Here is a 27,972-nt window from a genome sequence, read left to right as displayed (position 1 = left end):
TTCAAGTATTTTTAAGCTCAAGTTACAGGCTTTTAATATGTAACAGCATATGTTCACTGATTTCAGTTTCTTTGGGAGCTCAGATGTATAGATAGGTCAAGATCTAAGGAATCAATCCCAATTATGTCTTCCAGTTTTCTAATTTGCTACTGATGAATCACGAGAAGTTGAATTCTGGAACTCTCCTGTTAAGTGATAGAGAAAAATGTGCTGCAGTGGATTCAAGAATATTACTTGCAGTGCTTTGAAAAGCCTAAATATTTAGATAGGAAGATGACTAAAACATCATCCCTTTTGCCACTAATATGGTTAGGGATTTTAACTGGAAAAGTATTTGACAATGCTAACTTGCAATTAAGCTACTTAGGTGCCACTGTATGGATAACTAAGTTCCCCATGTAAAGTTCTGTATTTATTTTAGGCTGTTTTCTTTAATTACACTATATTATTATTCTATAATTATGGTTTAAATTTATACTCATGAGAATGAATGAAAATATAGGCTAAAACTTCCTTTGTTTATAACAACTTTTCCTCAAGGAGTAAATCTTATCTTCCAGTTAACAATAAATGATAAGGGATAGACTACACTCAGCATTCTTTTTCACAAGGCTGATGTACGTTTCATGGCAGAGCTGTGTTGTGAGTTGCTGTGTCACACTTGCAAGTCATTAAAAAAGTATTAGAAGGGGAGCACAAGAAAGTTAGATTGTTTCAGTAGTTTTCAGACTGACTGTGTTATGAACTTCTAATACACTTGTTAAAATGACAGCTCTTTAGTTCATTTTTACACAGGTCATTGCATTACAGCACTCTGTGCCTAAACACTGCAGGACTTCAGCTAGAGAGTGAGGAAACACTCTGTACTGGGAGCTGCTGATCCTCTGGGAGCCTAGGGAAGCTGAAAGGTTACTGGAGTCTTTGCAAGCAAAGGCAGCTAAAAAGTAACTATATTTGCTGCAGAAAACATGATGAAATCATGGTTTTGCAAGCAGTAAAAAAGATTATTTTTTGCAATTTGATAATGCTCTTTCATAGTTGTTGGCATTTTGGGCCCATTCTTCCCTATTAATCAAGTTGTCTGGGAGAACATCAAAACAGAAAATAGAGAAGGAAAAAATGTGTTTGTTTGATTTTTTTTCAGCTTCACATAAGTATAATTCACATTACCTTTGTCCAATTTACATTGGCATAAGCTCAGGTGAACCAGACCCTGAATCTCATCCTTCATACTCCTTTCCATCTAGTCAATTAACTACTTCTTTAAGAAATTATTGAAGATGTTATATTTACATGAAAATAGAAGAAATACAAAACGATTTCATACCTGAAATTTTTTTGCCTCTTCAGACCACCAGACTTCAAAGTCTTTTTGCAGCTTCATCTTCACTTTTTCCATAAGAAGCTGCAGGTGCTCAATCTCTACCTTCAGCCCTTTGAAGCGACTGTACACTATTTTATAACTAATATGAGAAGAAGAAAGTGTATTACAGATTTTCCAACATATATGTGAACAAAGGTTATCTTACCTAGAACAGTTCGAGATTTAAACTACAAAATTATATGTAATAATCAGAGATGCAGACGACACAGACAGATGGTTGAAGGAAACATATTTTATAAAAGCTTCACAGGACTGTAAGCGCAAGACACTTCTTCCACAAACCTTTTATTTCATAAAGAAGTTAGTAAAATTCAAGTGGGATTGACGTTGATTAACGGTTAAAATACAGGTTCAATCAATTATGAAAATTTTTTCTTTTGTATTCTCAGCATGTCACCATTAATAAATAACTGGTATCTTGGATTCAGCTAGGGGCTGAAATTGGTTCCCCTATCAGATGGAAACTTCATTACCTTCTTGCCTATGAGACACTTGGAGATTTACCAGGAGTATGAAAGAGTTAGAAGTTTCCTCAGAGATTGTGTGTAACATACATGCTAGCAAAATACTTCATACTGATATTCTTATATCTACTTTTTTTATCCTCCTGGCTACAGTGACAGTAGAGCAAGGATTGGTTAACCAATGCGTATTCTGCATATTATTTACACTTAGTGAGTCTTGTATAATCTAAAGGTTTTCTTCAGGTCAAGAAAGGCAGGACTTTTCTGAATCAACCCAAAAGGCTCACAATACATTTGGATTCAAACAAGTTACAAACACTAATCCTCAGGGAAGACATTAAGCTGTTTTTATTTATTTTTAACCTTTAGCTCCAGCATAAATTTTCCTCTCTCATCTACTGTGGCATCTGACTGACAAACAAACTGCATATACACAAATTTAAAAACTATTAGTGAGCCACAAAGCCCATATTTTTAAAATGTCAGAGAAAACCCTGAGGGTAGCTGCATGTGCAGAATTGTAACTGGAATATACTATCAGTATAATTTATCTTCTGAAGGATGGTAGAAATCTCAGGCAGAAGTAATACCTTTTTTTTTCTTCTTCAATTTGCATTCTGAGATTCTCTTCTGCTGGATCAAACGTTAGTTCTTCAGAAGAATTTGAAACAGCTATAGGAGAAATGATTAGATTTAAGCAATGACTATACGGTGTCCAAAGAAGCAACTTCTAATTAAAATAAAAACTAGCTTTTAAGAGGTAGTTAACAAAATGGGGTGTTGGAGTCCTGGTCACTAAGAGTTTTGGACTTTCTGTGCTGACAGGCATTTACCCCCAGGAGAACATTGCATTTGACCTGAGGCCATGGAGAAGGCTTCCAAAATTGAATGATAGAACTGGGATTACGGGTATGTAGTTTGAATAGAAGTGTGTAATCGCACATGGCAGAAAACTTAAGAGTTTAAGGTTTTAAAATATAGTAATATATATATATAAAGCAAGATGGAGGTTTTAGGGCTGAGGCTAGTCCTTCTTCTTCACCTTCTTCTTCATGGGTCTAGGTGATCTTGTATAATTGGATAGAAAAGTCAGCATTGAGGGCCACGGGTGGTTGATTATTGGGTTAAAAGTAAAAATAATTTACTTGTCATTTCTTAATTGGACAGTTTATCCTTAAAAGGCCTTGAAGAGAGAGAGAGAAAGAGAGATACGGCTCCATTTTTAGTTTGTTAGTTTGAAGTGCTGTAGAACTCATGGTTTGTGAGACTGCAATACAGATAAGAACTAATATACATCTGAGTCCGAGCAAGAAATACAGTCTCGTGCATTTAATCCCGACACTGGCAAAAAGAAGATAAAACTTGACAGTGGGGGTCATTAACCATGTCTCTCTTTTGGAAATGCTTCTTCAAATTCCTTATTTAGGCCTTACTTAGTAGAAGACATAGTCAATAACTAGTGATTTAAATCAAATTGCTTATAATTGGGTTTTTCCATAATTAAAGACTGGAACATTAATTTTAGATATAAATAAAGAAGCTAAACATTTATATTCAGCATAAAACTCTATCAAATGCATTCAACCACTTTTTGCAATGGTTTTGGCAACAAAAACAAGACCAGAAACTTGCAAAAAGAAGAGACAGCAGTAGCTCTTGAAAGAGAGATGAACTTTGGAAAGCAATAAATTCAGATAATCAGTATAAATAAGGAAAATATACTGAAACTATATGAGAAAATTTTCAAGGTAAAAGAAAACTAAGGAAATAACAGTAGCCTAAGCTAGCCTACGAAAGCAGCTTGTGACTTCCCTATCCTGTAGCAGAGTAGTTAACATGCAATGCACAATGTGCTTTGTTGCACGGCACTGTTTGTTTCATAAGTTGCACTGTTCACGGTTTTATACTGCACTTTATACTGTTATGTTTATATATTGCACTGAGGAAATGGTTTTCCCTGTATCCCCCCGGGGCTTGTGAAGTTGGTTCAGCCCTCCCTTAGCCCCTCCCCTCGGCGTGTCCCATTGGTCGCGGCTCTGCTCCTCCCCACCCCTTTCCCTCAGTTTAAAAGTGCCCGCCATCTTCCCTTTCTCTCTCCTTTCGCCATGCCGACAGAGTAAACTGTGGATCACCTTCCTATAGGAGAAAAGCCTTCTTTGGTTTTTTTTACCTTTGTCTATGAGGATTTCCCACCTCTCTCTGGTCCAGAGCTAGCCAGGCAACCAGGGAGGAAAAAGGGATTTACCTCAGTGCTTATTCTGAGAGATGGTAAAACAGTGTTTCCATCATGGTTTATATGTTCAGTGGTGAAAAGAAATGTAAAGTTACCTACTAGTGTTACAACTGTTTCTGTTTCTGGGATGAATGAGAAGAGTTTTGGGTTCCCAAGAAAACATGTTGGACCTTTTTAACTCAAGAAGAATGAAAAAACCCAAAAGATTTCCTATACAATGCATGCAAGTTTCCAACCCAACTCTTATTTCTGCCAAGAAAATAAATTCTATGTCAGTCTGTCACAAGGCCTGAGGAGTGCACCCTTTCTGCAAGGAGAGGAATTCTGTCTGGAATAGGAGGGCAGTGATGACCCCGCTCTGCCTGTCAGCACACCAGCTGAAACCATTAATCTTTTGTAGTAGCACTCTGTAGCTTAATACAGATGAAGTTACAAAGCATTTTATTTCATTACTTAGCTCAAGCATGTTAATACAGACAGTCAAGGTGGACAAAGCCCACGCACGAGTCTCATTTAATTGAAAGGCCTTGCTGCACACGATTACAAAGAAGGACAGGGCTAATACATTTGTAGTGGGGAGGGTACCCTTAAAAGATAAAAATATAAGCTGCTTGAAATGTTAAAGTGAACAAACAAGACAGGAGGTGGAGGAGATGCTACAACAGTGACCTGATATAACAAGTTATACCTGAACGTAACAGGTAATAAAAATGTCATCATAACCATGCCAGAACGTTTAAGGAAAGGAGCAAACCTTTCCACAGTTACAAGGGATGAGGATTTTCTGATTTCTCGCATTTCATCCCCAAGAGAAGACATAATGTGGGAAAGCACAGAGCTACAGATGGGAATTGTGGGGGAGACACTAATTGCAGAGCTCCTGAGGCTTCATGCTTTTCTGAACTTCATGAACACACAGCAGCCAGGCTTGAGGGAAACGTGCTCTTGTGGAACAAACTGAAATTATTTGGGAGTTACTGGCTCTCAAGTGAGCCATGGTCACAGACCATGTGAGAATCCTTATCATATTTCCATGAATATTCCATCCAGACCTAGTGAGCCAATTTCAGGTTAAAGGGGACTCTCCTGAGCACAGTGAAGTGCATTTGTCCTATTTGCAAAATCTGTGATCCTCATCGGGAGGCAGCAGCTCTAGCCCCTTATAAAGAAGGGAAATAATATGGGGTGGAAGAGAGTAACATCTTAAAATGTTAATGCTGTTTCTGAAGTGAGGACGTCCCTACATGAAAACATCACTAAATTCTGCTAGTTATTACAGAGTGATACAAGTCAGATTATAGCTTTCCTTCCTTGGTTTATTAGGACATCTAGTACTTGGAAAAGTATTTTTATATTAGCTCTGAAAGGTCAGCCAAACTTAAGCAAAATTTTGTCACTTGTATATAAAACCAGCAAAAGAATGGTTTTTTTTCCTGCTGATTACATGCTGTAGAAGGGATTATTTGGTTGCACATTATTCTTCAGAAATAATAATGAAGCATTTTGTATGAGATGAAAACCTTTATCATAAAAAGGCCTCAGCATCCTCACCCACAAATACAAGTCTGCCCGTTATCCCTAGCTGGTGATGAAAGGCAGAAGCACAGCTGTGGACAAGGTGAGCAGCATAGTTTTGTGAATGGGAAGAGATGAGCATACTGCAAGCTGGTGTGGCCCCAGCAGCAGAAACAGCATCAGATAAATGGCTCAAACTTACACATCCCTGTGCACATCACTGAGCTTAGGTCACAAAAGCAGAAGAGATCTGATCACAGTGTCAGGTGAAGTCCAGTAGTAAGTCAAGTCCAGGGCATGCCTGCTGGGGCACTGCTTTGTAAGTTCTCCAGTGTCTTTTCCCAAGCTGCTGCAGTGTCCATTTCAGTTTCCTGTCATGCCTGCTCATTGCAGCAATGCGTTTGTGAACTGAATAACATTCTGCTCTAAAGACTAGACCTTTGGAATACACCTACTCTAATAGATAAAAAGGATCATGAATCTTTCCTAATGTTCCAAGCAAAAAGACATCTAAGGTCTGCTGGACTGTATTTCAACACTTCTGCTTCCTGCTACTTCTGCCTCCTCCTCTTTCCCTGCTGCTTCTATCCTCCCCTTTTCTCCTCTTTACCTTTCCTGATGAATCCCTGCAGTGGCCTCTTTCTGCCCTGGGCTTCTGTTGCCTCACACCCCTCTCCTCTTATCAGTCCAGGCAATTTCAGCTACAGCTGAAGAAATGAAGCTAAGGCAGAGGTTACTGGCTCACTGTATCTCGTATCTAATGTTAGCATTCTTCAGTACATAGGCTCAGTAATTTAAAAATAATGTAAGAGGGACGCTGAGTGAATAGACTGTAAAATAAAAAGCATAATATTTACTCACAAATTTAATTTAGACACCTGAGAAAAAAATACTTTATTTTGGCTACAGGTTTTTTTGCTCTAAAGAGTTTATTTTTATTTTATATATCTGCCTTCCCGTGCAGAAACAGAAAATATATATTAACCACACATATACAAAGTATATGTTGATTAGAAAGTACTGAAAAAATCATGACATCAGCTTTTGCCCACATACATGAAAAAATCTGCAATACTTTAAAAGATGTAGTAGAGATGCTACTGCTAAAATATTAACCATCAGATATCATTCCTGCAACTGCACGGAATACAAAGTGGTATCTGCTTTGTTCAGTCGGGGTTGACTTTAAATTCATTGATTGACAGTTTGTCATATGAAACTCAGCTGTACAGTTTAGCTCTATGCTTTTAGTGCATCAGCTGAGATGATTTCATTCCGTTGGAGTGTAATACCACATGCACTTTTCGTGCCCCAGTGACTTCTCCTGGGCAACGCATGCAGTTGCTGCAATTTAATCCTGGATAATGCAGCCCCAGGTTTCAGGGGTGTGGGGAGGTATGACATACATGTTTAGGAAAACATTGGCTCTGTGTATACTAGGGGTTTCTGTTGGCATCTAGTTCTGCACAACAGAACTATTTTGGCAGCAGTCAGCAATGTACTGATAAGGAGTATTAGTTTCTTTACATTAACATAGCTGCACATAGAGCTGAGTGGCAAAAATTATGAATCCTAAGTTGTGAAGACTTTTTTAAGAATACCAAGTCACAAGATGTAAGGAAGAGACTGACAGTGCTACACTGGGTAGGGAAATAGCTAGCAAATTTTATGTTTACTTTCAGGCTAACTGTATTTGCTTCATTGACATATACAACTCATTTGGTGAAGTGAGCACAGGATACAAATGATACCAGCTGCCCGCAGAGAGATGAAGGTGAGCTCTGCATGAGTTGACAGTTCATATGATAAAATAATCATAACTTTGTAATTTTTGGTGATCTTCTTCCCATAAAGAATATTGTAAGAGTAATTTTAACATATATTTATTTTATTCTAATGAAAGGGCCAATTTTAAGGAAGTGGTAAATTTTACAATACATTCCACATGATCAAATCACACAGTACCAGAGAGAAATTGTAGCACCTGCTAACTGGATTATTATTTCAAAGCCATGTAGAAAGCATGGATGAAACACACTATTTTTAGAATGATACCAAGTGTTATCATTATAGTTTACTGCAAGCTGGCAACAACGTGAAATACTCTGGCAGATTCTTGTCTACTGTCAGAAAATTTTGCAAGAAACTCTCTGTGACCCTGAACTTTATACTCCCTGGGGTGCTCATACATTTCTCAACCTGAGTGTATCCTGGAAGTCAAACTCCTAGGGATTTATTGTCTTGTGCCTCAAATAACATTGTGCCCTGCCCTCCAGCTGTACTTTTGCATTCAAATATTTTCATTTTTTTCACTGGTTAGTCTTGTGTTTGTCTGGTTAAATTTATAGTCACTTGAAGTAACCAAATTTAGAATTGACTTTAGTATCCCATTAATATATTTATTGCATTATTTATCAACTTTGCAGCTTTTGGCAAACTCAAGCATTACTGCTTTCAAACTGGAACATATGTTTTAAGTTGTTTTAAGTTGTTTTGGTGTTGTTTTTTTTTTAAAGAACTATCCATCTATCATTATTCAGGATCATCTTACAAGTAATTCTCCTCTTTATGTTTCCCCTGGGCCTTGTCAGCCTACATTTGTCACTGGGCACCATGTGTGTACCTTATACAAAAGCAAAGATGAGAAGGCACAACGTAACTCAGGAGAAGAAGAAAATATCCAAATATCTGGATGAGTTTGTATTGTGGGTTTTAGAGCCATTTACTTAACCCTAACGTAATAGATTTTTTAAATTTTCAGCCAGTTTGTCATAGAATACACTGAAACACACGGTCCTATTTTCAGCATTTTACAAGTTAATGGATGTGCAGGGAATTAAGGACATGTGTATTTTGTTCATTTAGATTACTATTTTAATCATTGATTTAAGTAAAAGGGTCCATTGGTATACTGCTTTGAGGTTTTTGTTTGTTTGTTTTGTTGGGGTTTTTTGTAACATTGCATTGTTTATTGTTTTACCAGCTTAATACTGGCTCAAACTAACCGACTTCCAATGTACACCTGGAAAGCAGAGCTATTTTTCCCATCTCAGTGGCTGTTTTTCCTAAATACAGAGTCGCACTTCAATTCAAATTCACTATGAAACTAGTCATCTATAGTTTTCTTCCTGAAAATACATGGTATACAAAACAGAAGGTGTTACCTTCATGCCAGCTGCGCTTTAGCCATGCAAGCTTCTGAAACCATCATGGCTAAAAATTTTCTGTTGCTTTCCAGATATACAATTAAAATATACGGGAGGAAAAAAAAAAGCCAAAAAAGAACAAAGCAGCTTCAAGTTTAATATGTTCCATACATGCCAGCTAATCTAGTGGAACAGTAATGTAGCTGAGTCATAGCCAGGAACCCCCTACTAACTCAGATTCTTGCCTACACTTAATAAATACTTTTTACCATTTGATTACATGCAATTCCTCTGGCATCATTTATCTTGTTCATAATATTAGATAAATAAAATAAATACCTGATATGTTTGAATGATCTTTCTCTGCCTCTCAAGAAGGAGTGTGATTTGTCATCCATAAGCTTTAAGGTTTTGTAAACATTCATTTCTACAAACTCCAAAAGCTTTCATGGAAAAAAAAAAATCACTTTTCTAAGCTTTGTCAGGAGACATTAGGAATACCCCACCACCAATATCCAGACTGTAGTTCAATAAGCACCACAATTTTTGCAAAGTAATGCCTGGTCAAGAGAAGGACTTGACTGAGAATAATATAGCACAACTTTCCTAAGAATAAGACATACCTAAGGGTGCTAAAGGTGCAGTCACACTGAGTGTCACAGATTACTGTGCATGAACAGCATATACAAGTATGGGCAGCAAAGTCTGTGTTCGCAGATCATGTTTAGGAATGCAATAAAACTGTGGGATTAATTCAATAGGCCTAGTATTTTCTTAAAAAAAGGGGTGTTTTACCTGCATTCTGTATAGAGCTGTCTGTGGTTGTCAGTAGAAGCACTTGTGACAACGCGCAGAAGCATTTATTCCGGACTGTACACTAAACTTATAGCAATGTCATTTGAAAGAAAATTAAGGAAAAATAAGCATACAAGTCTATCCTTAACTGCTTCTGTTTCAGCTGTGTATAAGTATAGATGGACCATGAAACTGGTGTTTAACTTCAGGTTAGACAACAACTGAAATTTTGACCTTGATTCAAGAAGTGAATACTAACCAAACAAATGTATATGGCTGTACCAGTCTGAGCAATTTTGATCTTTCTGCTACTTTCATCTGCAAGAGAGTGAAGGAGATGGAAAGTGCAAAGGAAAGACACGTCATTATTGGTGAAATCAATATATTATGAGGATGGGGTTGCAGTATAAATTATTTAGTTTAACTCTTGGCTGAAATGAGACCAAAGGTGTTGGGCTGAAGCTCTTCTATCACAGATCTGATGCTTTTTTTTCTATGCAAATAGCAGAGAGATATGCTAAGACCCCACCTCAGTTAAGTGTAGAATAAAGACAAAAGTACTACAGAAAGTTTAGTTGCCACTCTCCCACATGGTTACTCCACTGGTGCTCTAAAATGCTTTTTTCCTAAATCCTAAATGCTTTTTAAAATGCTATGATGCATGAGTCTCCCAGAAAATTTCTGAAACTACAACTACAGAATTTCATGTCACTAGGAATGTAATTCTTTAAGAAGATTCATTTTGATGCTGTTCAGTGTTCTGGCACATGTATTAGATTAGGGCCACGTGCAGTTTGGGCATACATGCAGTTGTAGGGACCATATTATGGTTTTGGGATGCCCTATCCCTGCTGGCCACGTTCATATCCCACATGGAGTGTTACTCTTTTGCTGGTTCTCCCATGCACATACCTGCTGGCTGCAGAACAGCTGGACTGTCTGTGCTGTGCTACCAGCTCAAGAAGGTACAAGAAATACAGAGGTATTTAGGGAGTTCTCATAACTCAGTTCTTTCCTATGACCTGTGAAGGAAAGGACACTGGGCTTGATGTTCTGGCAGCTGTTGGCTGAAAACTCTGTACTGTATACTGAGAAGAGACAATCTTGACATATCCAGAAGCAATTACAACTTAACCACAAGATTCTTATCTGGAGAAATTATATCCAACCTCTGCACATTTGTGGGATATTATTAGCTACTTGTTCCAAGTAATTATTTATTTTGATCTCAAATATGCAAACATTTTTCAGCAAAGAAGGAATGAATTAATTTCCTTTAGCTATTTCAGCAAAAAATAAAATGGCAGAAGTTTTTTTACCAGACCTGCAGGTTGTTCTGAAATGCTGGATATTACGCTTGCCATGCTATTTCTCATTCACCCCTTGTCCTGTCCTTTATATAATCAGCTAGATAGAAATTTCTACTCTAGGTCTAATATTGAAAAACTCACAGAAATACAGATGTGAAAAAGCTCTATTTGTAGTTTACAGTTCATTAGATTACAGAATTTTTCATTACAGAGAGCTTTCATGGAGGAAACATTGACTGAAAAAGAATTAGTCAAGCTGCCCAACACACCCACTGGACATGGCCAGAAGAAAGAAGCCTACAACACCTTAAACTCCATATTCTTAGTTAAACTTTCTACTAGCTTTTTAGAGCCAAAAGAGAGAGGAGTACTCAAATATATACTGAAGTTAAGCAAACAGGTTTAGGCCTAGAATCTGTAGTCTATGTGGATGGAACCAGATTTATTTTTTGTTCTCTCCACCTCAAGTCCTGGTTTAGAACCATAGAATCATTCTAGTTGGAAGGGACCTTGGAAGCCTGTGTGGTTCAAACTGCTCAATTTGGGTGAAAACTGAACCAGACTATTGTGAAAATAACCAGACATATTTTGAAAACTCCATGAACAGAGATCCTGCAAACTTCTTTGATGACTTTTTCAATCTTACAATTCCTCATAGAATCTTAATACCTTAAGACACCAAACTAGAGAATTGAAAGCTTCATCTCCAGATTCTGTCTTGTTAGACACCAGAAGGAGTTTCTAAATAATAATACAACTCTCAGTGAAGTTTTCATTATTTCAGAAGAAATACTTACTACAAGAAAGCTTACAGAGACTGCAAGCCATTCCAACAACAGTGAAATGCCAAAGTCAATGTCAATAAAGCTGAGTACTGGGTAGCTGTGCTACAAGTCCATGATTCCTAATAAAAATATCACTTGATCCAAAAACATCTTTGCTCTTTTCTGAGATCTCATAGCTGGATTTGAGTGGGTCACATGGGTGGCTTAATAGGGACATGCAAGTAATCTCAGAATTTTCTCTGACAGTTCAGGAGGACATATTTGCAAAGACTTCCAGTAAATATCAGTATTCTCTTTCTTGAAGAAACTGAAAGAGAAGACTCATGCCTGCCTCTAGAATTTAACATTGGGTGTAGTAAATCCTGCTAAAAAGAGTAATAGAAAAAAAACAGCCAAAAATAAAACTACAAAACACCCTAGAAGGACTGGAGAGAAACTCGTGGAAAGAAGGGTCTGTGTGAGATTGAGGCCTGAAGGGACACCTGTAAGAAGTGTCTTCTTATTAGAACATACTCCTACAGTTTTAAACTTAATTCCTATGTAATACTGTGAAAACTCCAAAACATATTACCTAAGAAGAAACCTCAAGTACTGTGGCAAGGTCATCATTGCAGCTTGTCTAGCTGCTGCTTTGAATCTATGGCTTTTTTCCTGATTGTGATCATCTTTACAGAAGAACTTGGTAGATACAAAAATAAAAAAAACCAAAAAACTCTTCAAGAGCTTATAGTTTCAGCCATAAACTATGCTGACTTGAAGCACAAAAGAGTATGCAAAACCAAGAGAGTAAATTTGTTATGGTGTGTAGCTTCATAGCTACCAAAGCATAAATTCTAACAACTTGTAATGTCCAAACAACTATTTATATATGTTTTCAAAATTAATTGTACCTAACTGTTGCAAGTGTTTGATTAAAAAATGATTTGGTAAATATTTCTAAAAGTACCTAATATGATACAATAACTATACAAAGCAAATTCAACAGTATCTGTATCTTTGGCAGAGTAAAACTGTTAAAATAGGCAAAAAAGTACTGGTTTTGAATTTTCATCCAGTTGTGCTATTGGTATCTTTGTCATAGCAACAAAATAAATGTCCCGTTTAGCAAGCACAGTCTTGCCAGCTTTCTGTCCCTCAGAGTTCCTATTTCCTTTGAAATAGACTAAAGAAATTAAACTGATCCCTAAAGAAAATGGCCTTGATGCCACTAGAGGTCACCCTAGGAATAAAAATCAATGCCTTGCATGCACAAGAACTTGCACAGAAACACCACTGCTCCTTGACCTTTCAAGCACAAATGTACAGAAGAACATAACACACAGAAACATTGCAGATATCAAAATTGTGAATTCCTAAGAGAAATCTTTCCCGTATTTTGAGGCTATTGCAAATTGACTACATTGTGCTCTTTAGCATATTTTAGCTCTTGGGTGCCTGATAGTACCGGGCATATTTGCCTTATCTCTTGCAAAAAAACCACCCAACAACAACAACAAAAAACCCACCAAAAAACCAAAAACCCAACCAAGCAAAAAAAAAAAACCCAACCAACCAACCAACCAACCAAAAAAACCCTCCTTGAAACGATGGACTTCAGAGTATTTCTCTAAAGTGCTTTATTTAGCCCATACATAAGATATCATTTTTCATCACCAAGAATGACGGTCTTAAAACAGGCCATCTATTATTCTCCATGGACTGTGCTGGATTTGTGTGGGAAAACACAAACTGCCAGTTTCCTCAGCTTCTGTCATTTTGTGATTGAAAACATTTGTGTCTCTTAATTTCATGGCATTAGTACAGATCAAGACTCTTCTGCTTCATATGAAAAAAGTTAAATGTCATCTCAGTTACAAGATGTAAAGCAGCGAAAGAAACCAATCTCATTTTGTTTAAATATGGATTTATTTAAAGAACAGATTAACTCTGATGCAAACCAGCAGTTTGGAAGTGCTATGTGCTTTCCATTCACACAGATCACAGCAGATGAGTTCAAGACAGTCATAATTATTGGACTAATTAATGTTATAAATGTCTGGAAGAAGCTGCTATGGTTGCAGAGAGGACTACCATACACTTCCTGAACATACCTGATATCCAGAGCAGGTACAAACCAGCATTTCTAGTGGCATGAGCCACATTTGAAGGGTTCAATGACAGGTTGGATGGAACTTTGAGCAATCTGATAGACTGAACTGTCCCTCCCCATGGCTGGAGGATACTAGATGATCACTAAACCTCCTTTCCAACCCAAATAATTCTGTAATTCTGGAACCTGACACTCTGGACAACTGGGAGCAGAAGTTTCCCTTTGTAACTCCTCTAATTTACAGAAAAGTGTCAGGCAACATATTTGCATTTTGGTATCCCATATGCGGTAGTGGCAGCGTCACAAGCATTGGAGGAATCATTGCTTGAAATCCTTTCCTAAGACTGGCTGGAATACTCCTGCAGGAGTACCCTGAGGCATCCATTACACAGCACTGTCTGTCCCTGCTGTACCCTGTGCTGATCATGGTCAGTCACTTCTAGACAAGGAAAGGTGAGTGAACAGAATGAAACGTGCTATAAAGAAACACACAGCAGGGAATGAAAAAGGGCATGAGCTGATACTAACATCCTTAGAACAGGCTTTGAAAATGGAGGAAAAGATGGTACAGATAAAGCTGGAAAGGGAAGAAAGATAAGCAGAAATTTCCCTATGTTTGCTTAAAACCAAATATGTATTACAAATCCAAATATAAAAATAATATGCCAAAATCTTTGCTCGCAGGCATTTGCCACACTAAATCAAATGCTGGTATGCATTTTCAGGGATTGAAACATATCTGTTGTTTCTGACTCACCTCGTCATTTAATTTTTTATGAGAAGTCAGTTTTTCAAGGGAATTTTGCTTAAAAAATAACTTGGGAACAGCTCTTTGAATAACATCAGAAATACAGAATCTTATTCTAAAAAAATCTGGAAAAACAAGTGGGTTTTTTGTTTGGTTTGGTTGCAGTTTTTAAATAAAATATTGATAAAACTGTGCCTTAATACTGAAATCTGTACAAGGGATGCAAATTCCTTACAAAGACCCACAATTATCTTTTTTTTTTTTTTCCATCTCAAATAGCTTTAACAAAGACAACAGAGTTGGACAGTAATTTACTCCTACCAAACCTCCTCAGAAGCAAAAAGGTTTTGCCATCAGGCTCTGCATTTTACAGAAATACTTTTTTAAAGCATAATAAGATAATGCTTCACTAGAGTCAAATAAAGCTGCAACTTTTTTTTTTTTACAACACTGCAAACCCCAGGGAAAGCTTTTCTTTCCTTTCTTTTCTCCCATCTTTTTCACCCAGAAGTATGTTTGTAACCCAGTGATTTTGCTGTCGATACTTAAGCAGTGTGCACATTCTTTCATTTTAAATATCGTGAAGTGCAGTTTGGCATGCAAAAGGAACTTTAAATCCTGCCTAAAAATATAGTCAAGTGTCTTACTCTGAAAGATCTTCATAAGGATAACCACAATAATTTATTTGTATAATAAGGTATTTTTTGCAGTTAATAAAGATGAAAGGCACACTGAGATGAATCCTTGCAAATTTACATAAAGTATTCAATGTTTCTGGTAGTGTACTGACAAACTTGGAGCATCCCTTGTCTCTGATGTTGCCTCCCGTCTATTTGTGTCCTTTCTTAACTCCCAGCATATGGTGTTTTAAAAGAGATAGCTAAGAGCAATGGGCTAAGTAGTGGTGTTTTCCTTCAAAAAGAAATCCACATCTTAAGCACAGCCATAAGGGAAACAGATCTACACTCTTTAAAATCTGACTAGAATAGTTTCTTGAAGAGTTTTAACCATAAAATGCTTTAAGTTAAGGGGAAGAAAAAAAGGCAGCTGGAAGATGTTAACTTGGTTTCTAGTTGAAACAATGGTGTATTTTATTTCATGTTGGGATTTCAACAGACCCTTATAATTAGACTTTTGACCACGCAGTTTTCATTAAAAAATATCTTGATGACATTCTGATCATCGAGAAGTTCCTGCAAGACTTGGCACCTGTTACTCTTTGAAAGAACATTCATCCAGAAAGGCAGGCAGGCAGGCAGGCAAATAATAGTCCCCAACTCACAGAATAAATAGTAAGTCTAAATATCCAGAGTATTTAAAATAATAATGTAAATACTAAAAAATACTTTGTGAGGTCCAGACTTAGTGAGAATAAGCAGACAGCAATGCTCAAAACAAAAAGGCAAAACCACATGGGTTGCCTCCTACGAGGTGAAATAACAATAGAATATTCACATTGTGAATGTATAGCTTGTAAAGTCACTACTATGGCATTTCCTAAGGACATGCAAAGTTATACCTACCTATGTCATGAAAAACAGCTTAGTTATTGAAAACAGCATTTGAAACACAATTTTTCTATGTAGTAAAGAAGTCAGTGTACAAGACCAGATATTATCATTCAGATTGAAACACACACTCAGAATGCATTAGTTCATTTTTCAGAACATTAAAAAAGGGATTCTCATAAACAGCACTGCTATGATTCATCTTGATATAACTTGTAAGAGTGTTAAAAAAAATTACTAAATAGATGGTATTCAAACCTGGAGTGAATTAAAGAAAATATTCCATGTTATTCTGAAGATAGCACCTTTAAATTGAACTTCAGAGGAGGGACAGGGAGGAGTTGGACAGGACTCCTAGCAATCATCCAGTCCTTTTCAGGGCTGACCAAAAATGTGGTGTTCAAATATATTTTAAGCTGTCAGGTATGGGACATTGATCACCTGTCAAGGAACCTGTTCTTGGTAAAGCATCCTTCCCTAATATCACGTCTGAACCTCCCCTGATTCAGCTTTGAACCTTTCACACATGTCCTGTCACTGGATAACAGGAAGTGTAGATCAGCAATTCCTTCACTTCCCCTTCTCATCCCGATTAAAATCAACTGAGTTTGATTCCTGGGCTTTATTGACGTAGACAAAATTATTTTAGTACTGATTTTAAAATTAAAAAAAAATTATAAAGGTATGAAACAATAACATTATCACCAAAGCTTGAGATGCATGGGTAAATTAGAAACAGTTTTGTTATTTTGAAGTAACTTACTCGTTTGACTTTTGGAAGAAAAATTAGTCCCCAAATTTTCTCTCTCTTATTAAGAGACAAATGTTCTCTGTGTTATGCACACATAGAAGTACATATATCAGCTGCAATCTGGTCTCAGTGAGCTCCATATTTTATGCGAAGTAGGTCTATGAAGGCACATTTTGGGATTCTTTTATTGATCTAATTGAAGGGGGATCTAAACTGATTGCCCCAGCCGTTTTCTGTTAAATTTTGGCTGAAGTTTACTGTCCCCAAAGTGGAATTCTCTTATGAATACTCCTAGGCCATTTCAATACAAAGTCAATTGAGTAGGCTTAAAGCATCTTAAACCAAATTTGGATGACTTTACACTTTTTGTGAACAACTTACACAGATAATTTGAGCTTTACAGCTGTGTCAACAGAAACTGCAAGAAATAACTTCTCAACTTCAATAACTAGATGTGAGAGAAATGAACTGTATATGCCTTCAGTAGCCCTTGGAATGAGAAAAATTAAAAAGAATGTTAGATTGTGGCAACATGGCTACTAGCTCAGCCTCAGGACAAATCAATATCTGTTAATGGTAATTCAGATTAGACTAATCAGAAACCAAACTCCCAAATCTGTAAGAATTGTGAATGATTTTTCTCACCACACATAAAATCAGACACCTTTTGAGTCAAATTTCATACAAAGTTCACAGAGTCCATGTTCTTTGTGGCATGGACTATTGTAGAAATACTGTAGCAAAAAACTGTGGTAGAAAATACAACCTGCCTCCCAAGCAGAATCAGCCCTGGGAGAGAGCTTGTTGTCCCTGTTGTATCCTGTCTGAAACATTATGCTCTTACCTAGAGCTGCTCTCTGAATTTGCCTCTGGATTATCTTTCCTTTCAGATGGTCTGTAAAAGACACAAAATGAAAAAAATTAGAATTCAAAATGTCAAAACTCAATGAAGTCATTGACTATTTCCCACCATTTGAAACTCCCTGTGCTGTTGGCCAATTTTAAGTTTTTTTGTGATCCATGGGACAAGTTGATTTCTGAGTTTTCTCCTCTCTACTGCAAGTAAACAAGTAGGCACAATGTGACTCTACATGTACTGAGATTTAACTATACAGTAAGAAAGACTGAAAACTAACATTTACTGTCAAGCACTTTCACAGGATAATGATCTCCTACTGCTAGATACAAAAGAAGTCCAAGTGGGATCAGAGGACATACGGAATCTCAAGTATTTGTTCAAACAGATTTAAAGGAGCTTACGAGACAGTAGGTCACTAGTCTACCCCTTTGCCAGTGAAAACCTAATTCCCCAAAATCCATTTTTTCCTGTCCTGCTTGGTTTTAAATATCCCATGTACTAGAACTTTTGCAAATTCTACTACTGTCCTGGTTCTGACCAGGGTTAATTTTTCCAGTAGCTGGAAGGGGACTGTGAGGTTATTCTGTACTGCCTCACATAATTGCTGGGGGCAGGGGAAAGGGATGCTCTTCTATACTGTCTAATACTGAGGGGGTTTTCCGTGTACTTGTTTCTTTTCCTGTACCCTCTGCCATTAGCATTGTTGCTGCTACTGTTCATTTTCTTATCTCATTTCTATTTATCCTGTTCTCGTCTCAACCTGTTATCTTTGCCTTTCTTACCTCCAATAATTCTTTGCATTCTACCACAGCTGGGAAGGGGAGGGGCGAACAGGGCAGTGAGAGACAGCAGTGTGTGATTTGGGGAGTCTTGGTGGGGGCACTGAGTTGGGCAGTAACATTCCTAAATCACGGCAACTACTCAACAGGACTCGCTGTGTAGATGTCATTGGCTTTCAATCAAAAATTAACCAATTCCATCATCTCAACATTCCTAATTAAACGCATAACACACTTTTATCCTTCTTTTATCAATTTCCTACCTGATCTGCTACAACGGGCCAGCTTCCCAATTATTCCAAGCAACAATTAGATTACCACATGGGAAGCCGCTATTCAATGACATTAATGGAACCATAAAGGAAAAACATAAATCTAAATATGGAATTTCAGCAGTAAATGTATTCAGAAGGGGGATGGGATTATGCCTCTTGAGTTTTCAAGTTAAAACAACTTCTAAGCAGAGATTTGTTCATAATATTTACTAAACTGTAAATCTGGATACCAAAGAAAGAAAAAAAATCCATTCTGCATTCACTTTGTTTTCCCCCAGACCTGTGATTATATCATATTTGTGTGCCTTTTGAATTAAAAACATAATTTTGCTTGCAAGCGAAGTCTTAGAGAGTAAGCTAATCAGAGGAAAATCAGTCATTAAAAGTTGGTAAAGGCTTAACCAGACAAGATAAAAAAACATTTAAATTCACAGGTCATGAGAATTAGATTGTTCTGTGAGCACAAAAGAACAATAGCAAACTGAATTTCTTTGGAAGTTATGAGAATAATTGTTAAGTATTTAGTAGCATTTTAGAAAATTTATTATTTGCAATACACTACAGTGTAACAGTAAAATTTTGTTGTTTTGAATGCTTATAGAAAACAAACAAAAGAAAACACCTTACCTATTCTTTGTCTATAAATCAGACATAGAGTTGTATTTTCTGCAGAGGAAGTTTTATTATTTTTAATTAAACCAATTAATTTTTCTGTAATTAAAGATACCTGCAAAATTAGGAAACGTAATCCGTAAAATTAGGAAAAATTTTAGATATGGAGAAACAGGTTAAGTGAAATAGCTAACTTCATCTAACCCTGCTATGAAAACAAATAAATCCTCCATCTCAGCTGTGCTAACACTTGACCAAAAAACTCGGTTAAATAAGCTGATTCATGTAACTATAGAAAAAATACCCTTGATTAATAATTTTTACTGATAAAATCCCAGGTGAATGAGCAACATTTATGTTATTTGTGCTTTGAAAGCTCTAGAAAGCAACTCAATTTCAATACTCAATGACATGTGATTAAAAATGCTACTTTTTTCTCAGATTAATTTCTCAGTTTCTCAAACTCAATATTGAGCCATAAGACAGCCATGAAACAAGTTGTAGTAATTTTGAAATTTATCTCAATGGATTACCATTAACAGAGATGCCTCAGAAACAATCTATACATTAATCTTTGTATAAGGGCTCAGAAACTCTCTTAAGCACTGTGAGCTGCAAAAGGCAACTGCCACTGTAGTTTGCAAAAAATGGTTCCAGTAGGGACAATAGGCTTTTCATCAAGAGCCACCTGAAAATAAGGGTGACATACAGTTCTCAATCTTGTCAATAAATGATGTTATATCTCCTTCTTTAACCTTGCTAGAAACAGATTATCCACAATCTAAATGTTTTGCGTTTCAAGTGGCAATGAGGTCAACTGAAAAAAGCAGGCCAAACAAGTCAATGAGATCAAGCAGACAGACAACAGATTGCCATCAATACAAATATGTGGAAACACAAGAACATTGGGACTGGGTTTTGAATGATTATAGCCAAGAGGCTTGACTTTCAATTGCATAGGATTTACTCTGAGCACAGCTGAGATAGAACCCACAGAGGCTGCAGAAGCTCTACTTGTATTGCGAGCTTTGTCAGACCATTCAGCAGTGTGAAACTTTCCCAAATGTTCCTCTCTCCCTTCATTCTAGCCCTTGTTACACTTCTGCTCCATCCATGACATGGACCATGATGTTGCAAGAAAACATCTTCTATTTGCCATCTTTGTCAAAGAATGAGAAGTTTGAATCAGATCACCTGCAATCAGAGAGGAATCAAAGAAAACTCCATTGGCTAGAAAAACAAAACTCCAGCCTTACTATTCTTCTAGAAAAAGAGTTTTCTTTTTCTTCTTTAAATAGAAATAGAAAGGTGACATTTATCCAATTCACATAGTCCAAACTGCCTTTTCAGGGCAGCAAAAACTGAAGTTCATTTCCCATTTCCTGAAGAGAAGCTGAAATTTTATTATGGGAAAAGTATGCCAAACACGAGTTCTAATTTGGGGGACATGGTGGTATCATAAGGCACCTGACTATAATTCCATACAAAGACTTATCCAGCCAGATATGATTTAATCTTTCAATTTGTTTTAATCCAATCTGAAATTCGACAGTTTGTTTAGATTTCATTTGGGAGAAAAATTGTTTTCACTTAGAAGCTCTTATTTTTGACAAACCCTTAAGATCTTCTGTGTATGTTTTTGATTAACGTAATCTTGTTTTGTTTTCACTATAAATACTTGCGGGGGAGAATGAATGTTTCTGACCTGCTCTACTTTTCTGCCTCTGAGAACACCATTGTCCCAATGCTAGGCTTGAAATTCATAAGTGACAGAAGCAGGGGATGATTCCAGTACCGTTGCCTGCACAAATCTTCCCATATAAACAAAAGGAAGATTTCAGTCTTAAGTACTGCCAGTTCTACAATCTTCATAAACACAAATATATACCCAAAGAAATATGAAGAATCACATTCTCATAAGAAACCCCACCATGTCTTCTGGTTCCAAGTGTAAAGTTGTGGACGAGGTAGTGCTTAAATGTGGTTTACAAAAATTGAATTTAAGACATGGAGAACATCTCTCAGCATATGGCTAATTATATTTTCTAAGTTTCACCAAACAAGAAGCTAAAAATAGATCTATAGCTGATACCAAATAATTTTTTCCAGCAGAGTCATTCTTCATCTGGAGATAACAGTCCCAATAAAATGTTGACTGCTGCAACTCCACATGTTTTGGCAAGAAAAGTAGTTTTGTGGAATTTAAGAATTCACTCAGCATGCAGCCAGCTGTCATTAAGGCTGTGATAAATCTGTTGGTTTTGGACTGCATTTCTGGAGATATGTAGGTATGGAAAAGAGATGAGCTGGTAACATAGAACTTCGCCTTTGTGACAGGAGACAAAAGCAAGGAGGGAGATGGAGAAAACAAAATGGAACAGAGAAATCTAATTAAGAGTGATGTAAAGCAGAGGAAAGTATCCCATATGGTGACTAAGTATGACAGAATACATAACTTGAATAATATGTCTGTCCTTTAACTTCTTGTCTTTGTGTTGTTCCAGATAGTTTCAAGGATCTGAAATTATCTTCCAATGTATTATAGACAAGGAATGCTTTATCCTGAAACATATAATTCAGGACAATATAAAAGTGAATATATTACAATTAAAAAAACCTACTTTTGTTTTGTTTGGTCCACATTACAGGTTTTAAAACTTCTCTTATGCCTTAGTAGAGCCTCAATATAATACTATTATAAGATTTCAAAGACCACTAACTCAAGAACTGACAGGCTAAAGCCTTTGTCAATGACTTCTCATCTCTTCTTATTTTTTAGTATTTTTCTATTATTTTACATTTTCCAAGCCTGCCTTTATCTTAATACATCCTTTCACCATGGAAATCTTGAAACCTTCACACCTCAAATAGGATGCTGTATGTTTCACTTTCTTCATTGTTAAATCATTTTAGGTGTTACACGAAATATCTAGCAGAACATCCTCTTATGCATCCAGGGTATCTGATTCCTCAAATTCACCCTCCAGGGATTTTGGGTCCCTAATCATGCTATATGGTTTTAGATGTTGGGCTTTTTTCCCTGTTTCTCACACTACCACACCAGTCAATATACTGGAGGGGCACAAGAAGCTATGATGGAACAGTTCACCCCAGTGGGGCAAAGGGATATTCCACACCCTGTGGCATCATGTTTAGTTAAAAAAGGCTAGGGGGAACAAGAATGAAGCAGAGGCATTTGGAGTGATGATATTTGTCTTCCTAAGTCACTATTAGGAGTGAAGGAGCCCTGCTTTCCTGGAGATGGCTGAACACCTGGCTGTCAATAGCGAGTGAAGGAATTCCTTATTCTGCTTTGCTTATACACACAGGTTTTGCTTTACTCATTAAACTATCTTTATAGCAATCTATGAGTTTTCTTACTTTTACTTTTCTGATTCTTTCCCCAGTCCCACCAGATGGGAGCAAGTGACTGTGTGGTGCTTTTTTGCCAGTTGGGCTTAAACCATGACAGGAAACAAGTAGGGGTTTTGTTTGTAATGCAATTCCCCTATATTTGCTGTTGGACTCAGCTACCATCCAACTATGAAGACCAGCTCAAGACTCTGGAACTATTAAATCTGGTTCATGAAGTTGCATGCACCCACTTGAATCAATAAGAAGTCCTGCTGAATGAGCAGAAATTAAAGATGCACATTCAACAATCACTCAGAGAGAGGCAAAGAGGGGAGCAGTCACATAACTTCCATGAGCCTTATACAGTTATATTTTTAACTGTGCTTGATGTTAGAATTGTAACAGCTTACAAAGTATTCCTGAAAGTAGGAGACATTGAACCCAAGTGTTAATATTCAAATGGAACAATATCTCAAACTGAGAAGATCAAACAGAGATAGTTACAGGAAATCTCACCAGATATGTTAGAATATTTTTTAAAATCTGGTGATGAAATTGTATGAGAACACAGTCTATGATAAAAAGGATCTGACAAGAAAAGTCATGAAATTAAAAAAAAAAAAATCTGCTCTAATGTAAAATCCTGCAGCACTAAGAGGAAATAAACTATTCAGCCTTGCTCTGACCCAGAGAAATATTTAGGGCAAATTCTGAATTTGCTTTTCAAACTGTCCTTCTCCAATGGCAAAAACATGTCAGTTGGCTCTATCAGGACAATGTGCAGAGACAAAGTAGTCTGCATTAGTAAACTGGCTCAACACTATGTCTGATGGAAATACTTTGTTTTGGAATACATGGTTGGCCAAATCCCCATGTAATTTGATAACTTCTCATTTTCAGGGAGCTCTTGGTGGCATCAGGGAGGAAAACATACTGTTGCAATACTTGGGGCCTCTCTGATGCACATGCATTTTTCCAGGTATGAAATACAGCCCTCAGCAGCATTAAAAATATATGGATGACAATACCTCAGGTAACATACTGTAGAGTATAACCTGCTGCAACAAATTTCTGCCTTCTGCAGCAGTTTAAGATTTTACTGCCTCTCCTTTATCCTCTATCCTCTCCCTTCCCTCCATCCCAAAGTTTGCTGTCAAAGGTCATTGCCCCACAGCAGAGGATGTAGAAGGAAACGTCTGCCCATGTTCTGGCTGTTCTAGCAGCAGAATTTGGAACATCAGCACAAGCATACCAGCAATTTAAGCTGAGACACTATCATCAACTCAACTATAATGTCTGAAATACAAGTAAGCAGTCTCTTTTGCCAGCTGGGAAAAAAAGATTGGAGAAAGGAACTGCCAGCAAAGAGATGGGCCAGACCATTGGGAACAAGGAAGCTGATAGGATTTAGAAGAACTCATCAGTCGGAGCTCCCAGGAAGGACAACAGGTTTAGAATTTGAAGCACAATCCTGACTTTCACAAATTCATCGTTGCAAACCACAGCCTAAGGTCAGCACATTACCAAGCACACATGGAAATACAGAGTTTTCCCAACATAATCTCCTTCCTTGGAATTTAAATATCTCAGATTCAAATGGATATATTTTACTATGATTTAGGATACTGTACATTTTGAGATTACTATTTAAAATATCTGACTGGGGCATGTTCCCTTCCTTGCAATACTCAGTTGAGACAATAATAGGTTTTATTGACACATTTAATACCTTCAAGCATGATCAAATTTACAGACAGAAAGCTTATTAGGTAGCAGTCTCTGCCAGTCATTGCTACAGAATAAAAATTACTTGACTTATCGGGAAGAATTTCTTCACTGAAAGGGTGTTCAGGCATTGGGATGGAATGTCCAGGGAGGTGGTGGAGTCACCATTCCTGGGGCATCCAAAAAACAACTGAATATGGCACTTAGCACTATGATCTAGTTGAAGTGATGGTGGTTAAACATTGGACTCGATCATCTTGTGATTCATTGAGCTACTCAATGCACAGTCCTCTAAACTCTTCACCCATTTCTATGCATTTACTTCTAACCTCTATATTAAGTCTCCTCCTCTTTTTCTTCATGTTCTTGTTAATTCTAGCCAGATTACTTTTTTCCCTCACAAGATGATGACTTACACACTTACACTTTCTGACTGAAGGACATTCCTGTAACTGTTTACTGTTTGGCCTGCATTTCCACAGCATCCTTTATCCCACTTCTCACTTTTTTTTTCTTTTTCTCTTTTTTTTTTTTTTTGGTAACAGCTTTTCAGACATTCTGGCTGCTAAAGAACAAAAAAAAAACCCAAAAACCAAAAACCAAAAAACCAAACAAAAAACAAACAAAAAAAACCACCCAAAAAATTTGATAGGGTTAAACAGAAAAATTATAGAGAAACCAAATTTATTTTCCTGCTGACATAATTCTGGACCTCTATCTTCTCTAAGTACAGACTGTCATAGGCTACATAGGTCATAATTGTTGAAGTGTCCCTTTGGGAACAATTTTTCTAAAAATTCAAATACTTAACACTGGGACATCTAGGATAGTCAACATAAAACACTAAGGGCTCTGGACTGCAGTTCATCATCCCCTTGAAATTGGAAATGAGAATCTGGATGCTTTCTGAATTTAAAAACAAATGCTTGGACCTTTATTTTCATGTCCCAAAGTTGGCTGTCACTATTTCTCACCAGGCATTTTTAGCCAAGCATGGATATATAGCAGCAAGTACACTCCAAGGGACTTCAGCAGAAGTACACATTATGTCTGCATACTCCAGGGGTCAGGGATAGGCAGTTCAGCCAACAAAGTAGTACTTCTGTATGTGCTGTAGCAATGGCAGTTTGTTGCATCCAGGAAATAAAGTGAACAGTATTTTTTTGGGGGGGGGATTTATTTGGTTTTGTTTTTCCTGAATAGCTCTCCTGAATTTAGGTACCTAAATTTCATTTAAGCTATATCTTAGATGCCAGAGTGCTATTTTAGTTATTGTCCAAAGTGAACAAATATTCCGTTTATCTATCTTCATATGCTAGAAAAGAAACAGAAATGATGCACATCTGGAAACTGTTGTTCTGTTGTTTATCACATCTATTTGTTCATGAATTAAATATTAAGCTGGTCCAAAAAGCATGACTGAAAAGCAATGCCATATGGATAAGGAGTCATAATCTGTGAATTTAGTGCTCTGGATGCTCTTATGGCTAAATGTAGCTTATCTCTTCATTGTTTCTCAGAAATTATTGTGAAGAGAAAGAATAAGGAAAATAGAGAAATAGCTTTGTATACAGTTCCTATCCTTTTCACATTTTCAAATATGCAAATTTACGAAGCATAAAAAAATAAATAAAGGGTTCTTAAGAGCAAAAACAAGCAAAGTCAAAACCAAAGGATTTTACCCCCAACAAGTATTCTTGTAGTAATACACTGGTCTCAGTTAATATTTTAAGCAGAGAGTGACTGTATTCAAGTTTCAGATGAACATGGCTGTTTTCTGTTACCATACTGCCTTCATGGCTTTGTAATTTCTATGCCACTATTTTATGTCCAGTTTCATATTGTGACATTTCTTCCGGCCAGAGCTGTCCAACATAAAATTAAATACAGAGTTTCAAGGCTCACTATATGCTTCAATTTCAGAAACTTTTAAAATTCTGCTCTTACCCAAGGAATTCTCCTGGCATTGAGCACATACTGCTGTTTAGCTTCTGGTCAGATGAGACTGACTGATGTTAAGAATCTGACAGATATGACAAAAAATTAAAAATAAAATAAATAAAAAAAAGACTATGCTGACGCTGATTAGATATACTATCATGTTTTGAGGCCATTCATGTAAACATTTCAGAGTGATGAAAACAAGTCAGAGTATGAATGAGTGTATGACACATTTTTTTGATGCATATTTACCGGTAATATACGTACTAAACCTTTGAAAAGTGACTCCTTGAGTGTCAGACACATACTAGCAACCCAGTAAAATCTGAAATAGCTTCCTATGAAGATACAGCATATGTCCATTGTTGTGGACAAGCCTAAGTTTGCTTCTTAAATTGCTCAGCAATTTAAAACACAACCTGATTATATGTAACAGGTATAATGATGTAATCAGCTCAGAACAGCCTTAATAAAGTGCATGACAAAATCTTCATATTACAGCTATTTGCTGTTGATTGCATTCCTTCTGCAACATTCATTACCAATTATAATGACATCACATGATTTAGGAACTAGTTCGATTAGAAAAAAACAGCTATTGTCTTATAGTATGTGTATGTCTGTATGCCTATGCTACAAGTCTGCATTAATGCTATCTAGATGTGTAAATGAACCATGAGATACTATGAGAAACAAATTTCTATTTCTGTGTTCAGGAAGAAATATCACTCTTGGACAGTACTACTCTGAATAAGCTGAGTTCTACTTCTCTAAAGTTTGAAGCTTTGATTTTTCACTGTTAAAATCTTTGGCCATCCAATATGAAAGACATTAGATGACTTGGATGCAGGACTTGAGGAAATACTAAATTTATTGGTGACACTAAATTGGGAGGAGCTGTTGACTCCCTCGAGGGTAGAGAGGCCCTGCTGAGAGACCTCGACAAATTAGCGAGATGGTCAATTACCCCTAAATGAAGTTCAACAGGGGAAAGTGCCAGATTCTGCACCTGGCATGGGGCAAATCTGTACTGTTTTCTGTATATAGTAAGGAATGAGAGGCTGGAGAGCAGTGCTGCAGAAAGGGACCTCGGGTCTTGGTCTATGGCAATCTGAACACCAGTCAGCAGTGCCCTGGCAGCCAGGAGTGCCAAACATGTCCTGGGAGCATCGGGCACAGCATCAGGAGAGGTTTAGGTTGGATATCAGGACAAGGTTCTTCACCCAGAGGGTGGTTGGGCACTGGAACAGGCTTCCCAGGGAAGTAGTCACAGCATCAAACCTTACAGAGTTTAAGAAGCATTTGGACAACGCTCTCAGGCACATGGTGTCAGTCTTGGGGTTGTCCTATGCAGGGCCAGGAGCTGAACTCAATAATCCTGATAGGTCCCTTCCAAGTCCGTATATTCTGTGATTCTACGATCAAGAAAAGCTTTTTATACAAGAGATTGTAGGATTTAACATGCATACCTCATATTATAGCATCAACTATCACCTAGCATTTTTTTCTTTAAAAGAGCAAATTGAATAGATTGACATAAGAACACACTATAGCCTAATAAATAGCCTAATAAAACAGCAAAATGCAGAGTAGCAGTCTAGCAATGACTATTTTCAGTCAAAAGACATCTTATAAGCAGAAATTCTGTTACTGAGTACTTTTCCAAGTTTATAGCCATGACTTGATTAAATCCAATGAG

General features: G+C 37.0%; 1 protein-coding gene across 4 annotated transcripts in view; it reads right to left on the bottom strand.

The window, feature by feature from the left end:
* Positions 1 to 27,972, bottom strand: part of KIF6 (kinesin family member 6) — a 151,544-nt gene that overhangs the window by 13,476 nt on the left and 110,096 nt on the right. For 2 of the 4 annotated variants that reach the window (XM_088161276.1, XM_088161277.1), the window contains exons 16-18: positions 17,573 to 17,623; positions 2,439 to 2,520; positions 1,328 to 1,463 (exon numbers count right to left, since the gene is read on the bottom strand). In XM_088161276.1, coding sequence (XP_088017402.1) covers positions 1,328 to 1,463; positions 2,439 to 2,520; positions 17,573 to 17,623 — 269 coding nt within the window. Of the gene's footprint in view, positions 1 to 1,327; positions 1,464 to 2,438; positions 2,521 to 10,468; positions 10,560 to 17,572; positions 17,624 to 19,322; positions 20,448 to 27,972 lie in introns of those variants that run through there. The other 2 variants (XM_088161278.1, XM_088161279.1) reach the window with 2 other exon arrangements.

This window comes from Sturnus vulgaris, chromosome 3 (genome assembly GCF_052056855.1).
Source record: "Sturnus vulgaris isolate bStuVul1 chromosome 3, bStuVul1.hap1, whole genome shotgun sequence".
NCBI classification, from domain to species: domain Eukaryota; kingdom Metazoa; phylum Chordata; class Aves; order Passeriformes; family Sturnidae; genus Sturnus; species Sturnus vulgaris.
The sequence above is the reverse complement of the archived record's forward strand: the minus strand, read 5'-3'. Positions and strand labels throughout refer to the sequence as shown.